At 37.6% G+C, this 17644-nt stretch overlaps 1 protein-coding gene across 3 annotated transcripts in view; it reads left to right on the top strand.

Annotated features, from left to right (window-relative positions):
• Positions 1-17644, top strand: part of Dennd4c (DENN domain containing 4C) — a 98523-nt gene that overhangs the window by 16929 nt on the left and 63950 nt on the right. For all 3 annotated transcript variants that reach the window (XM_034502195.2, XM_034502196.2, XM_076934694.1), the window contains 4 exons: positions 1458-1779; positions 4550-4802; positions 6657-6726; positions 8579-8748. In XM_034502195.2, coding sequence (XP_034358086.1) covers positions 1475-1779; positions 4550-4802; positions 6657-6726; positions 8579-8748 — 798 coding nt within the window. In that variant the 5' untranslated portion in view covers positions 1458-1474. The remainder of the gene's footprint in view (positions 1-1457; positions 1780-4549; positions 4803-6656; positions 6727-8578; positions 8749-17644) is intronic.

Genomic DNA, 17644 nt, shown 5'->3' with positions numbered 1-17644 from the left:
TTTTTTTTCTCCAATGTGAGTGCTCTGTTTATACACCTGTATGCTAGAAGAGGGCATCAGATCTCTTTATAGATGGTCATGAGACACCCTGTGGTTTCAAGAATTGAACTCAGGACCTCTGGAATAGCAGCCAGGGTTCTTAACTTCAGAACCACCCCATAAGTCCCCCGACCCTTCTCTTTTATGTATGTGTGTGTTTTGCCTACATGAATGTCTTTGCACTACATTTATGCAGTGCCTTTGAAGGCCAGAAGAAGGTGTCAGATCCCCTGGGACTAGAGTTACAGATGGTTTTAAGCCTCCCTGTGGGTGCTGGGAATGGAACCTGGGTCCTTTGGAAGAGCAGCTAGTGCTTTTAACTGCTAAGCCATCTCTCCAGCCCAGAGTGATTTTGTTTATTTTTATTATGTGTCTGAATGTTTTGTGTACATGTATGTATATGCCCCATGTATACATGGTACTCAAGAGGAGAAGGCATCAGATTCCCCAAAACTAGAGTTACAGACAGGTGTGAACTGACATATAGGTGCTAGGAATGGAACCCATCCTTTTTGGAAGAGCAGTGGCTGAACTATCTCTGCAACCAGTATTTAAAATTTATATGGTACTAGGCATAGCGGTGCATGCCTTTAATCCAAGCAATGGGGGAGGCAGATGCACATTGATCTCCGTGACTTTGAGGCCAGCTTGGTCTTCAGGGTCAGTTTTGTGCCAGCTGGGGCTACATAATAGACCTTGTCTCAAAATACACCCCCCCCACACACACACACAAATAAGAACAACAATACAAGTAGACTCATGCATTTTTTTGGGGGGAGGGGCACTGGTTGCTTCTATTCATAATAATTTCACATCGTTTTATTATTCATCCATAGTATCACCTAGATCAACATTGCATAAATCTTTACCAAATAGTAGTGTGTATATGTGCATATGTTCATGTATGACTGAATAGTTTTGTGTGTGTGTGTGTATGCCACATTGTGACTGTGAAGGTCAGAGGACAGATCGCAGGGGCACTAGCTCTCTCCCTTTGTGGGTTTCAGGTATCAGGCTAATGTCATTAGGCTTTTGAGGCAGATATTTTACCCTTTGAGCCACCTCAGTGGCCCCTTTTTTTCAGGTTTTGAAACAGGATCTCACTGTGTAGTGCTGGTCTCACACTCAAAATCCTCCTGCTTTATCTTTCCAAGTGCCGGGATTGCAGGTTGAGCCACTGTACTTGGCGGTTGATCTTAAAGGAAGAGCTGTAGGTACATGAAATGAGTATAGTTGTGTAGCAAGTGTTCTAGACTTTGTTGTAGCTAAAAGCTGACAAGATGATAAAATGCTTCTACAGAATAAAGTTTGATTACAAATTTGAGAAATGTGTAGCTGATTATTCCTAACTCAAGAATATCTTAATTTTGATCAGTATAAAGTATTTCCAATCAATGATACATTTTCTTCTCTTTTAGGAAATAGAATAGCCATCATGATAGAAGACAAAGGACCAAGAGTGACAGACTACTTCGTTGTGGCAGGTCTCACTGATACATCCACTCCTTTGGATCAAGAAATAAATCGTATAGATACTAATTCAATTGGCCCTAAAGCTCCAATCACAGACATTGCTGTTATTATCAAATCAGCTGGGGAAACTGTACCTGAAGGTTACACCTGTGTTGAAGCCACTCCATCAGCACTCCAAGCAAACCTGAATTATGGAAGTCTGAAAAGCCCAGAGCTTTTCCTGTGTTACAGGAGAGGGAGAGATAAACCACCCCTTACAGATATTGGGTATGATCACTCTCTTTTGCTATGGTAAAGGGAATTAAATTTATTTAAAGGTAAAAAAACATACCTAATAGAAATATGAAGTTTCTGATAGTTTTATTATTTTTTATTTCAAGATTAAGTTTAAAGATATATTGTATATCTATACATGCTCTTAATTAGATATAAAAACATGAGGAGTTATGATAATAGGCATTGTTTTTTTAAGAGATAATATGTGTTGAACGATGAATAACTAGAAATGTGAACATCTTTAAGAAAGGGCATTTCTTTTTAAAATATGTATTTAGATGCTAGTTGTGGCTCATGCCTGTATCTAAGCACTTGAGAGATTGAAGCAGGAAGATTAAAATGCTGAGGTCATCTTTGTCTGTATACCAGGTTCAAGACCAACCTAGGCTTCATGAGATCCTATCTCAAATATTGGGTTCAGGGGAAGTCTTTTCTTCTCTCTCCCTAGAGATGGGCCTACTTTGCTTAACATACAAGCTTCTGGGTTCAATTCCCAGGCTGCTTATTAAAAAAAAAAAAAAAAAAAAAAAAAAAAGCTGGATAGTAATGGTGCACTCAATATGCCCAGCACTCAGGAGGCAGAGGCAGATAGATCTCTGAGTTCCAGGCCAGCCTGGTCTACAGAGTGAGTGTCAGGACTGCCAAGGTTGTGTCGAAAAATCAAAACAACCAAGAAAACCAAAAAAACTTTTTTCAGTAGCTGTTGTGGGAGGCTAAGAGATGGCTTGGTAATTAAGAGCACTGGCTGCTGCTTTGGAAGACCTGAGTTCAATTTCCGTAACCCAAATTGCAACTCATAACTGTCTGTAAATCCATGGGATCTGACTCCCTCATGTAGACATAAATAAAAATAAATCATTTAAAAAAATAAGAGCAGTTGTAGTTTGTTAATTATTCATTAAGATTTCTTCTTTGTAACTGCTACAAATTTTAATTTCAGAAATTTATGTTGCTATTTTTCTTTGAAAATGATGTTATTTTTATAATCCCCTGATGATTTACTATGTGTGGATATTATGTTGAAAATGTCATGTTTATTGTAACTATTCCTATAAAAACTGATGATAGAGCCTGGTGGTCATGGAGGTACTCGACTGTGATCTTGGCAGGATCAGTACTGAAGGCTATCTGGCTGTATATCTAGTTTGATAGTTTGATAGATTACTTGAAAGCCTGTCTTAGAACCACCCCCATCCTAACACACACAGACACACACAGACACACACAAAGAATTGTGGTTTTGGCCACATTTGCATATCTTTTTTTTTAAATGTCTTGTTTACATTTCATTTTAAGCATTTTTTAAAAATAGTACTTACTTGGTTTCTGGAGACATGGTCTAGCTGCACAGCCTAGTCTGCTCTAGAGCTTTCAGTTCTGCCTAGCTGTCCTGAGCCCTGGCAAAAAGGAGTTTAGTTGAAAACATTATCTTGATACAGAAACTGCAAGGGTAACAGAGTTCTCATATGTCCTCCACCTAGCTTTTTTTTTTTTTTTTTTATTAATTTATATATTTTTAAATTTTTTACTTATTTTTAAAAATATTTATTTTATGTGTGAGGGCGTTTTGTGTTATGTATGTGTGTGCACCATGTGAGTCTCCTGGAAGAGCAGCTGTACTCTAACTACTGAGCCATTTCTCCAGCCCAACTTGGCTTAGGATTTTGAGACAAGGTCTCACTATGTCTGACTGACCTGGAACTCCTAGGTTTATTATGTAGAGATCTATTTGCCTCTTCCCCCTGAGTTCTGGGAGGAAAGGTGTGTACCACCACACCTGGCCCCCTTTATTTTCCTGAGGCAGTCTTAATTATACCCGAGGCAGTCTCATCATCATAAATGCAGGACATGATGTGCCACCATGTCCTGTTGTGTATACATTTAAAAATTGTATTATCTTATATGACTTGATTTTTTTTTCACATTTTGTATAGTTATTTTTAACTTACTGTTTTTGAAATTACATTTTAAAATGACTTTGTGTGCAAATATATGTGTGGGTACATGTGGAGTTCAGCCTACAGGAGTCATTTCTCTGTTTTCACCATGTGGGTCTCTGCAATCAGAGCTAAGGTTGGGCTTGGCAGTAAGTGCCTTGACCTACTGAGCCACCTCTCAAGCCAGAGAGGTTTGGGGTTTTCTTTCTTTCTTTGTTTTGATACAGGATTTCACTTTGTAGCCTAGGCTGAACTGGAGTTCCCTGTGTATCCAAGGTAGGCCTTGGACTTTGTTAGTCGAGTGCCTCAGTTGGGATACTTAGCACATTTTACTTCCTTGATAGTATTTGTTGAATGTATGGTTTTGCCGTTGATTGCTTTCTTTCCCTGTCTGGCCTGGAACTTGTGTAGACCAGGCTGACCTTGATCTTCATGCCTTTGTCTCCCTAGTAAGTGGAGCTCATTCTGTCTAAGGATTTTTAAAGATAAAAGCGTGACAAGAATTAGGAGGGATGTTTTTCTAAAACCACCTGACTACTCTGTAGAAGTTTTAGAACCTGACCTGAGGATGTCTGTAGTATTCCCATTCCTTTCTTAAGTGTTTGTCATTAAAAGTTGAATCGCTCAATCTAATTTTTGCTTCTTAAATCATATTTAAGCCTTTAGAAATTACTCCAGAGAAGTATAATTTCTAATAATTTTAGTTATGGTTTCTGGTTGAAGTTTGGAGAGCAACAGGAATGACTAAAGTTTTGTTTGCTCATTTCAAGAAGAAAACAGTATTAACTTAAAACCTTTCTCTCCCTTTCCTCCCTGCCGTACAGAGTGCTATATGAAGGGAAAGAAAGGCTTATTTCAGGATGTGAAGTGATCCAAGCCACGCCATATGGCCGCTGTGCCAATGTCAACAATAGTTCAACCACGTCTCAGAGAATCTTTATCACCTATCGAAGGGCTCCTCCTGTGCGGTCCCAGAATTCCTTGGCTGTAACTGATATCTGTGTGATTATAACCAGTAAAGGAGAGACCCCTCCTCATACCTTCTGCAAAGTTGATAAAAACTTAAACTGTGGCATGGTAAGAGCAGAGTTGCTTCCTTTTCAGAGTTTTGTTTGGAAATAAGCCAACAAGTTTAATACTGGGTCCATAGTATATTTTCATATTTTTATGATTCTTGTTTATATTTTTATGTCTCCAGTTTTTAAATTTAATAGGACTTGTGGAGCTGGGGATCAAGCCAGGGCCTGTGCATGCTAGACCAGCTCCCTTATTGTGGAGCACTATCTTTGTCTTTCTAATATGCATAAACCATGATTTTTAGTATTCTGACGACACAGAAAAAGTATAATTTCAGCTTGGGATTTTATGTATGTCTGTGTATTTTAATATTTCCTGTTATATCAATATAGAGATTTATTAACCTTTAGTTTTCAATAGTAGCTTTAATGACAGTTGCAGATAGATTGAGTGGGAACTCTCCTTACATTGTGGTTTTCCTTTTTGACAGAGCTAGTAAAAATCAGACATGACTATAATCCCATCACTGAGGTATGGGCAGAAGAGTCAGGAATTCAAAGCCAACCTTGGTGGAATAGAGCAATCCTTAGACGATCTGGGCTACAAAAGTCAGACCTGCCTTAAATAAGCACATGGAATTATAATTTTATAAGACTAATGCTTAGCATTGGGTTAGATTTATTGTGAAGATAGATGGTGATGCATACGTCCATAACTGTTAGTGGAGGTGATAACCTCATAGTCTCCTAGGGAATTCAGGCATTCCTGTGTTCATTTCTCTCTGTGTGGCTTTCTTTCAAGCACTCATAGACTCTGAATGATTACAAAACTATACACTTTTTAAAAAGTTACTCCCATCACCCCCTCCCCCAGGCGTGTGCATGTTGTCTTGCATGTGTGCACACATGGAGGGCAGAAGATCACTTTTGGGACTTGAGTATCTGTTTCCAGCATGTGGCTCCCGGAAGATTGAACTCAGGTGTCAGGCTTAACAGTGAGCACCTTTGGCCACTGAGCCATCATCCCACTGGCCTCATCAACTCTAAACTTTTTGAAACTGTTTGAAACTTTTCTAAACTTTAAAAAAAAAACCCAACAAAACCAAAAAAAAAAAAAAAAAAAAAAAAAAACCCAACTTGTTCTTTCCAGTGAGTGTTGTTAAACATATTTGTACGTTATTCCATATAGTCTGTAAATTGTGTTTTTATTTATTTATTTATTTTTGGGTGCTGGAATTGAACTCTACCACTGAGCTACATTTCTACCCTTATAAATGTAGGTTTTAGTTTAAGAATATTTATTATTGTTGTTGTTGAGTCAGAGTCTCATGTCTGCTATCCCAGGCTGGTCTGGAAATGGCTATAAAGGTAAAGAAAACCTTGAACTTCCAGTCTCCTGTCTCTACCTCCCTAGTGCCAAGATAACATGTATGCACCACCAAGCCCAATTTTATGTGGCACTGGGGAATCAGACTCAGGGCTTCACACATATTAGACAGGCATTTATTATTAACTAAGACACCCAGCTCTCCCCCGAACCCAGGGTTTCTCTGTGTGGTCCTCTCGCTAACATGGAACTTGCTCTGTAGACCAGACTGGCCTCAAAACTCACAGGCATCCTCTTGCCTCTGCCTCCAGAGTGCTGGGATTAAAGGCATGCACCACCATTGCTCTTTTTGTTTGTTTTTAAAGACAGGATCTTTGTATTTTGTAACCCAGGGTAGCCTCATTTACTACCCTCTGCCTCCTCATCCTGAATGTTGGGGTTACTGGCAGGTATTAACTCTCCTGACTCACTACGAGTTATAAATGATTTGTGTGGCTAAATATCAAAATCTCTAAAGGACATTAAAGATCATCAGTTCTGCCCTTTCACTTTTGGTTAGTTTTTTGAAAACTTATTTATCTTTTACAGTGGGGTTCCAATGTGTTTCTATGTTACAAGAAGTCTGTGCCTGCTTCAAATGCAATAGCATATAAGGCTGGTAAGTGAACTGAAGATCTGTCTCAATTGAACAAACTAGTGAATGCTTATTACATTGGGCTAGCTAGAAGAGACAAAATGTGTTTTGTTATATACTTTGTCGAATTGATTTATTTATTAATTATGTATAATTTTAGCATGTAAATATTGAAGTTTTCTTATTATATGCTGTAACATTTACTAATACCACCCTCTATATGTTGTTAAATTTAAACTTTTGTCCAAGAAAGCATTTGAGGCATAAACCTCCAAGCTTTTGGTCTATACTAATAGATTTAATAACTCAGTGAAAATTGCTTACTCTTTGGTCTTTGTATGGGCAATCATAAAGATGTCAAACTGCGTCTTTACTTGTTACATTTCCTTCTCTTATCTTTGTGTGTCTGATTTGAAAGCACATGTTACTTGCCATGAAAGGTGGACTTGCTTCCTTTCTCTCTTGTTGCAAAGAATCAGCTATGTGGAGGAGAGGAGGGCCTGAGAAACTTTTCTGCCATGAAGTTTTTGGGAAATCTATCGCCACATTCTAACAGAACACTAAAGTGTCAAGGGCTGTAAAGATTTAAGTGTGACTTCTTCATCCCACTGGTATGGTGGGATAAAATCTGAAAATACAGGTATGCTCCAGTTGTAAATAGCAGATACTGGAATGCTTCTTTATGAAAAGAAGCAATGTCAATTACTTTTTGCTTATGCAGTTTTTTGGGATGAAATTTATTTTAGGAAAGTTAGGCAAACCCATATCTGAAAACTCTTGTCCTCATAACATCATTTAAACTAATGAATTAAACCATTTACTTTACACAAAACAAAAGCAACAATTACTAGGAAATTCAGAATTATTTTAGAATATGATATTATTGTAATGTGTCTATAATACATGATTACCTTGAAGTCTTTTCTTTGAAAGGGAGATAGTACCAATAGACAATGCTCAAATTTAAAATATTTACAGAAAGTTTGCAAAGTGTTGAGAATCTGTATTTTACACAGAGAATAGAGTTTTAGAGACTGAACTTTGAAGTTTTTAGCTTGGAAGTAGGCTGTATATTGGTGACATTGGAGGCTAATTAATTGATGGTGTGCAGCTCCTGTGTCTGAGGGCTCTGTTGGAGCTCTGGGGCTGCTTGCTCCCTGCCCTCTTTCCTAGGAGTCACAGACTTTCCTCATGTTGAATGCCTTTTACACCATAGGTCTCAGCACTGTCTTACATTTAAGAAATACCATTTATCTCTTCTCTGAATTTTCCCCAAAGGCTAATTGAAGTAATTAGTAAATTTGCCTTTATCTTTCTTATCATTCTTTACAAGGTATTGACATATTTAGGTAAAAAAAAAATCTGTTGATTGTGGATCAGATTGGCTGAATTCGTTATTAGTATCTTTTTTTTTTTTTTTTTTTTTTTTTTTTTTTTGAGATAGGGTTTCTCCATCTAATAGAGCCCAGGCTGTCCTGGAATATTCTTAATACATTTTATGTTGTTATTATAAGTTCAAGGATAACATATAAAGGATAGATTGGCTTATCTTAATTTTTGTTATAGAAAAAATTAATTTAAAAATTTTATACAAGCCGGGCGGTGGTAACGCACGCCTTTAATCCCAGCACTTGGGAGGCAGAGGCAGGTGGATTTCTGAGTTCGAGGCCAGCCTGGTCTACAGAGTGAGTTTTAGGACAGCCAGGGCTACACAGAGAAACCCTGTCTCGAAAAACAAAACAAAACAACAAAAAAAATTTATACAAATATTTCTAAGAAATTTGATATTACAATGTATTATTAAGTATGTATCATGAATAATTTATATAAAAGTGATTTTTTTTAAAAAAAAAGAAATGTTATCCTTTTTTGAAAGGTTTGATTTTTCGATATCCAGAAGAAGACTATGAGTCTTTTCCGCTCTCAGAATCCGTGCCTCTCTTCTGCCTTCCTATGGGAGCCACTATCGAATGCTGGGATCCTCAAACCAAATACCCACTTCCTGTTTTCTCAACATTTGTCCTAACAGGTTCTTCAGCTGAAAAGGTATATTTTGTGTCTTATTGATTAAACTTGTTTTGTCCATATTTTAATGCTGTAAAATGGTTCATATATTTTTTTTTGAATGTTAGCATTGTGTGGATAAAAGATATTACTATAATTCCCAATGTAAAAGTCAAAAATAACCAGTCCCAAAGAATGCACAACCCAGTGAATTTCTACACAGATAGAATTAGCAGACTTTAAGTCGGGTTGATTTTAGTATATGATTTTTTTTTTATTTGCAAGCTTTTTTAAAATAATAAAGTTTATAAAATTTTTAAAAAATGACATGAAAACTGTTATTGGGAGGCAGAGAGGAAGGTTCAAAGAGATCTGTGAGTTTGAGGTCAGCCTGGTCTACAAAGCGAGTTCTATGATAGCCAGAGGTACATAGAGAGATTCTGTCTCAAAACAAACAAACAAAATTAGTAGACAGAAGAAAACAGATGACTAGAAATAAGGAATATAATTTGTAAAAATAAAAAGTAAGTGCAATTAAAATTAATTGACTTTGATTTTTGTTTTTTGAGATAGTGTCTCACTATGAAGTTTAGACTGACCTCATTTATATGAATCTTCTTGCCTTGGCTTCTTGCGTTGAATTATAGGCATGTTCTACCATGCCTAGCTTTCAGCAAATGGTTTCAACAACACACATATCAATACCCAAAGGCTGAATTGATGAAGAGGACGTAGACTTTCTAAAATGTAGCACTGAAAATGGTAGAACATGAAATTCAAAAATACAGCAGATATGGCTCGGCATGGTAGTATATACCTTTAATTCCAGCACTTGGGAGGCAGGTAGATCTCTGAGTTTGAGGCCAGTCAGGTCTACACAGCAATTCTGTCCCAGCAGGGGACAATGGGACCCTGTATTAAACAAACAAAAAAGCAGATAACAAACAAAAATATAACTTATAGAGTTAGAAGGTTCAATAAATGAATTCCAAAAGAGTAGATTAGCAAAGATTACATTTTTGTAATCTAAGCACAGTTTCTCATGCTTGTGTGGCAAGTGTTTCATTCACTGAGCCATCCTTCTAGTGTCTTTTGACTTTTGAAAATAGTGGCTTATGTTGTCTGTCTAGATAGTGATGTTACGAAGTCATCTAGACATAGGAATTGATTTCTGGAACGAGGTCAGACAAAAATAAAGATTGGTGTTCTGTTAGTGAGATGGTTGTAGTTCAAACCATTAGAGAATGAAATTTTCTCAATAGAATTAGCCGGAAAATGGCAGTATTTAAATGATGAACAGAATTGGATCTATAGTGGGAAAGAAGTTAGCAGAATAAAGTGTTTACTTTCATACCAGAGAAGTCAAGATTTTGAAGATAGGACTGTCAGTTTTAATTTTGTTATAGAGAGGAAAAGGAGGTAAGTACTGAAAGTATTTTTGTTAGATCACTATTGGTAATCTTGATGAGAATTGTTTTAGTGGCTTGAGGTGAAAATAGTCAACCTAACATAGAGCATGGCTATTAGCCTGCCACAGGCGCTTCACTGGGAGACTGAGGAATAGCACATAGTTCAGGCCACATAGGGACCTATAACTTCAGATAACTGGAGAAAAAGGGAGAATAAAGAGTTTAGATGTGACAGACAACCAGGTAGGGATTAGATCATGTGAAAGTCAGCTGTACTTCAGTGATCTAGCCTTGAGTTGTATTACCATCACCAGACAAGCAGCCAAATCACATGCTAAACTCAGATTCTACCTTAGGCTTCATTTTAAGGACTGAAAAGTATAAATCTCTTGGAGGGCTGGCCAGAAAGGTAAAGGCACATGCCCCACAAGCCTGGTCATCTGACTTTGGTCCCTGGGAATCACTAAAAAGAGAACTAATTCCACAGATTGGCCCTCTGATCTTCACACTGAAAACATGCGCTGCACACACACACACATTCGTATTCCTTCTCTCTAATAATAAAATTTTAAAGAAATATTTTACAAGAAACCATTGGGAAAAGTCTTCATGCATGCCCTTGAATTTGCTAATATGACACCAAAAGGTCAAAACAGAAAAGAAATGGCTAAATTAGATGTTAACAAAATGAAAGGCTTTGATCTGTTCAAGAGTATTTGAGTGGTGTACACCTTTGGCACTTTGACAAGGAGCCTGAGCCTCTTACGTTTGAAGCCAACCAGGATTACATGAGACTGCCTCAAAACAAACTAACCAAAAGCCCCAACATTTTAAGAGTGGGAAAGAAATCACAACTGACAAGAAGGGAGAAAATATTTGTAAAATATGTATCTTAAAAGGCTTTTATTTTTTTCTGATGGGGATTTAACTCAGGGACCTCTTTGCAGGCAAAGTATTCTGTTTATACCCCTAGCTCATAAGTTTATGTTCAAAGTATATAAACACACTAACAGCAAAGTCTTGACCATCCCAATTCAAAAATGGGTCAAAGGACTGCGTCTAAGTTTGCTTTCTGTTGTGATAAACACCATGGCCTAAAGCAACTTTAGGATAAAATAGTTTATTTCATCCTACGCTTCCAAGTCATAGTCTATCATTGAGGGAAGTCAGGGCAGGAATTGAACCAGGAGAGACTATGGATGAAAATGGTTTACTGTCTCTTTCTCCAGCTCATTTTCAGCTAATTTATAGAACAGATCAGGCTCACCATTTTAGAAATGGTACTGCCCACAGCGGTTAGGGCCCTGAGACATCAATGTGCACTTAGGAAAATGCCTCACAGTTATGGCCACAGACCATTGTGGAAGAAGTAGTTCTTTAATTGAGGTTCCAAACCTCTTTTCAGTTGTGTCAAGTTGACAACTAAGATTAAGCATCACAGGCTTACAGTTCTGTTGCTGTGAAAAGATACTATAACCAAGGTAACTCTCATAAAACATTTGATTGGGGCTGGCTTTCACTTTCAAAGGTTGTTCATAGCATCATGGTGGGGAGCATTTGGCATGCTGGCAGACATGATGCTAGAGAAGTAGCTTAGAGTTCCACATCCCAACTCATGGGCTGCAGGAAGAGAGAGGGACATTGGCTCAAATCTGTGAGCCTATAGGGTCGTTCTTATTCAAAGCACCATGCAAACTTAAATAGACATTTCTCCAAAGAGACATAAATGGCCAGTAAGCTTGTGAGAGATTCTCAGCTTCCTGTAATTTGGAGATGCAAGTGACCAGACGAGTTCTGAGGCTGAGGCAGGTTTAATTTTTTTTTCAGTCTCCTTTTATACCATTTTAATTACATGCAAGTATTAAAGTCAGTTCTTAGGTTGAGGAACTAGTAATACAGTAGATGCAAATAGTCAAGGAACAAGCAAGGCAATAAACAAAATTCTGTGAACACTCCGATGATCACTGTTTCTAAGGGCTTATCAGGATGATCAACATATCTGAGCCAACTTCCCTGTCCCTAGCCCAAAGTTATTTTCGTGTCTGAAGCCTACTTCTTTGTTCTAGCCTAAAATTTAGATTCCTGCCTGAAATTACTTCTTTGTTCTAGCCTAATGTCAGATTCCTGCCAAGCGGCCCCAAAAACTCTCTGCCTCTCCCCCTTTTTATTTCATAAACAAGACTGAGCCTGTCTTAGGTCATTTTGACAAGAATGCCTTCCTTCCTTCCCCATCATGGAATATGCATTATCAAAAGCAATGCATTTCTGTCTTATGTTGGTAAGGCTTTGTGCAGAATCTTACCTGTCCTTGGCTTGCCAGCCTGTTAAATTAATAACTCTGTCTAGGGGTCCATTTTCAGGTTCAAGCCATCTACTTTGGCAGCCAACATGTTAATTTTGTTAAAGACAAGTTTTATTACAATGGGCAGGAATAAAAATATTCCTAGGACAAAAGGACTAGCCTGATCAAGCTATATATACCATTCTTGAAGCTTGACCAATTCGGAAATACTGATGTCAGGCCATGGATAATTTTATCAGTAGTATTTGTGGGATCAAAGCTCAGCAGAGCAACATTCTTTAAATTCATAATTTCAGTGTGCAAAGCTAAAACATCCAGAGAGGTGTTAGAATTATGCCAAATACCCTGCAAGTGTCTTTGAACTTTTTCCCAATTATAATATTGTAAATTTTAGAAGTAACACAAATCTATTGGTAATTGGCATGGCACTCAAGACGGCTCCTTACATTTAGACCCTGAACCTCCTCTTTAATAATTTGAATAGTATCATAAAGAGCATCGATTCATTGTTCCAAACCGCTATCTAAATCCTCTTAAATCCTCAGAATATTAGTAACATTTTTTTGCTAGATGAATAACAAAAAAACATAGCTGTCTTAACTTCTTGTGTCAAAGTAATTGCAGAAGGAGTGGTGCTAGCTATTAATGCAATTAAAGCTGCTATACCAGCAATAATCAATTCCACTACCCTCTTGCTTCTACTTAAAACCTGACTCACTTCTTCCAGTACTTACAAGCTTTTTTCAGAATACCAAGGTTCTGAAATACAGGCAATAAAACAAAAGCTGGTTGATAGACCTCCATAACAGACATGCCAGGTTACAACACTAACACAATTAGAAAGTGTACAATCAATACAGCTTTATTAAATACTTTAGAAGAAACAAAAGTAATTTTAACATGACCAATTAATAAAAGATTGGGAGCTTTAACACATGCACTAACACTTGTTTGAAGTCCAGATCCTGTCCCAATGTTATCTATAGTCAGTGTAACTTCATAGAGAGCTGCAGCTAACTTCCAGATATGCCGTTGGAAATGGTCTGCTTCTGATTGCCAAAGGCCTATAGACATCTCCTTTTGCCCAATGTTTGATTGATTCTCTGCCCAATCAATAATTCACATTTTATTGGAAACATTAAATTATACTGGAGGTTGAATAAAACATTCTTTCCATCTGATAACTTTTGTTAAATGCCTGTCCCACGTTCTCTGTGGGTACAGATCCACTGTCATAGCTCATGAGGATCGGGGCAAATTCCTTATAGTGTTTGGGCATGCCTATCTCTATGCTTTGAGTGACGGTTTGTGAAACTTTTTTTCTTCCAAGTTTGGGGAAACACTGAAACACACCCATCATTTGTACTATTCTTCACAAAGAAAACAGGAGTCCCATCACCAAACACATTGAAAGTCACAGTCTTATTATAAATTGACTCCCCTCTCCAGGGATCCAAGAAGTTGAGTATTATTACTGGTCACGAGAATCTCCAGTCTAGACCACACTGCTGGATGTATCAGTGGTGGGTCAGGAACATAGGCCCAGTGGACTTCACCATGTGCAGGAATTGTCATCATCAGTAGGACAATCAGCAGGAAGGTGGGGTTGTTCCATTTGTTACATCAGCCTTTCTGGCAACCACTGTGCCCTGTTTTCTTCCTGTGAAAAAGCACAAACATGACCTCATCCCCATATGAGTACAGGGTCAGGTCCATGCCATTGGCCTGTCATAGGATCCTTCCATTTCACTGAAGCATATGTAGTGGAAGTGTGAGAATGCCACAGGCTCTTAGCTGCTGAATGTCCCTGAACATCCAAATTTTAAAAATTTAGAATAAAAAGAGCATGATTTAAATAGTTTTGTGGTGTACTGGGGTATAACTCCCCCTTTTTTATTTTATGAAGATACTGTTTTAAAGTTTCATGAGCCTGTTCCACAATACCTTGTTCTTGAGGATTATAAGGAATCCCAGCAATACGGGTAATATTGAATTGCCAACAGAAAGTCTCAAATGCTCAACTGCAATAGCCAGTTTCAATATCTGTTTTAATCTGTTTGGGAACACCCAGTATAGAAAAACAACACAGGCAATAACTACGAATGTTTTTAGTTGCTTCTCCTGTTAAAGCAGTTGCAACTAGAAAGCCTGAAAAGATGTCAATCATCACATGTACATATTTTCTAAAACCTTAAATGAGTACCATCCATTTGCCATAATTGATTAGGTGCGAGTTCTTGAGGACTAACACCATTATATGGTGTAGGAAGAAACTGAGGACATTCAGGACAAGTCTTTACAATTTGACTTGTATATTCTCTAGAAATACCAAATTGTTGTCTCAAACTATTACTATTTTGATGATGTAAAGAACGAGATTGTTTGGTTAATTGTTCTTGTAAGGCCTATAATCTGCCTGGAATACAAATCTGCTGTGGCATTGCCCTAAGGGGTTCAAACAATCCAGTATGGGTTCTTAAATGTCCTATAAAATTAAGGAACAGTACGTTCTCTTAAATTGATTTGTAGTTTCATAAGTAGTTGCAAAATTTGAGAATTAGCGGTATTAAAAAAGGAACAATTTCAAGCAATTGCAAACCATAAGCTATATACTGGTTATATCAGTATACAAATTGAAAGCTTGATTTTTCAACATTTCAAAAACAGTCACTACAGCATGTAGTTCAATTACTTGTACTCAAGTGGGGAGAAACTCAAGAGAATAAACCTGTGATCCAATCACATATGCTGCTTTCCCATTAGATGATCCATCTGTAAATACAGCAAGCACATTTTCTGTGGACTGCATGCATACATTTACAGGAAATACTTGCATGCATAGAGGCAAATTGTAACAACTTGTCTTTTTGATAATGATTGTCAATTTTGCCTAAAAAATTCACCATCTGACCAGGCCAGTTCTGAGGCTGAGGCAGGTTTATTTTTTCTCAATCTGCTTTTATACCATTTTAATTACATGTAAGTAAGTATTAAGGTCAGTTCTAGGTTGAAGAACTAGCAATGCAATAGATACAAATAGTCAAGGAACAAGCAAGACAATAAACACAAATAGTCAAAGAACAAGTAAGACAATAAAGTCCCATGATTACTCCTATGATCACTGTTTCTAAGGGCTTATAGGGATGACCAAAATATCTGTGCCTACTTCCCTGTCCTAGCCCAAAGTCATTTTCATGCCTGAAGCCTACTTCTTTGTTCTAGCCTAAGATTTAGATTCCTGCCTGAAATTACTTCCCTGTTTTAGCCTAAAATTAAATTCCTGCCTAAACTTACTTCCTTGTCATGGCCCAATGTCAGATTCCTGCCTGAAGCCCATTTCCTTGTCCTTGGCCAGTGTCAGATTCCTGCCAAGTTCTCCACATGCAAAGTTACGGGAAAGTAGCATTTCACATCTATTAGGTTGGCTGTTGTAAGAGCAAAAAATCAGAAAGTCGGTGTTACTGAGAATATAGAGAAAGTGGAACCTTGAACCCTGCTTGTATGAACAACAGATTGGAAGCTCTTTCAGAAGGAAAACGGAATTAATTACTTGTTGAATTTGTTCTATTCTGAAGACTGTACCTAGAGAACATGGGACTCATTGAACCTAGGGATTCAGAAAGAACCTGGATGCCAGTACAGTATTATCACAGCACAAGTGTCCACTGAAGAGCGAAAGGAAAGTGGAATTTGATTTATATATAGTATAGAATATTACTCAGCCTTAATAAAATTCAACTACATGCTGTAACATGAATGAATTTTGAAAACATGCTAAGAAAAATAAGACACAAAAAGAATAAACACTGCTTCTAACTACAGTAGGTACTATTAGAATAGGCAATTTTATTGAGACAGAAAGTAGAGTAGAAACTACGAAAAGTTTGGATTAGGAGTGGGAGAAATGGGAAGTTATTGTTTAAGCGGTACAGAGCTTCTCTTTAGCGATCAAAAAAAGATTTTGAAAGTGGATAACAGTGATGGTTATACACGATTATAAAAATTAATGTCACTGAGTTGTATTCTGTTATAACAGTGGTTAGTATGTCCAGAGATGAGCAACACTTGCCTTTAACCCCAGTACTCAGATGGCAGAAACGTGAATCTCTGTGAGTTTCAGACAAGTCAGGGTTATGTATCGTAAGAGAAAAAGAAAATTAATGTTGGCAGAAGAGATGGCTCAGTGCTTAATTTCTTGTCATGCAGGTATGAGGACCCATGTTTGAATCCATAGAGCCCACATAAAGTCAGATATGGTAGTACATACCAGTAACCTCAGTGTTCCAGTGGCAACATGGGAAGCAGGAACAGGAGAATCCCAGAAGCTTGTTCGACCACTTAGCTGGCCATATATAATGGTAAACAGCAGAGATCCTGTGTCACGGTGGAAAGTGAGGGTTGATATATGTGCCATGGCACATGTACCTTCACATGTAGCTACGTTTAAAAAATGACAAATGTGACCAACTGTATGTTTCTGTATATTCAGTGTTCTGAAAAATGACATACAAGCAAGTACAAGTTGAGTGAGGTCCTTAGAGGACTCTTTCTAGGTATTGGGTAAAAATACACAGAGTGGTTAAAAGTGACAAGTCAAAACAAGGTTGCCTTTTTAAAAAAAATGCATGTGTGAGTGTAGGCATACACGTGTTGCATATGCTTGTAGAGGTCAGAGGGCAACTTTGAGGAGTCTGTTCCTATTATGGAATCTGGCAGTTTGGACTCAGGGTGTCAGGCTTACAAGGTTAAGTTATGCCTGCTAAGCCACCCCACCTGCATAAAAGGTTGCCCTTTCTTCTTTTTCTAATTTTTTCTTTGCTGTTCTGTTCTGCTATTTTATGAGCACTGAATATACAGAAACATACAGTTGGTCACATTTGTCATTTTTTAAACATAGCTACATGTGAAGGTACATGTGCCATGGCACATATATCAACCCTCACTTTCCACCGTAACACAGGATCTCTGCTGTTTACCATTATATATTTTCTCCTCTTTCTTTCTTTTTGTAGATAATATATGCTTAAAATATTTAATCATACTCTGTGGGAGGATCTAGATGGATTTGGATCAAAATCTGGTTGAGTTTGGGTTGAAATATCTGGTTGAGATATTTCATTTTATTTATCTATTTAGTATGTAGTCCCAGAATATATTTGCTTAAAAAACAGCATTGTGCATGACTATCTACGGGTAGAGTGGTTGCCTAAGGTGCTTGGGGTTTGGG

This window comes from Arvicanthis niloticus, chromosome 5, assembly GCF_011762505.2.
Source record: "Arvicanthis niloticus isolate mArvNil1 chromosome 5, mArvNil1.pat.X, whole genome shotgun sequence".
In the NCBI taxonomy this organism is placed as follows: Eukaryota; Metazoa; Chordata; class Mammalia; order Rodentia; family Muridae; genus Arvicanthis; species Arvicanthis niloticus.
This window is presented reverse-complemented; position numbering and strand designations above follow the sequence as displayed.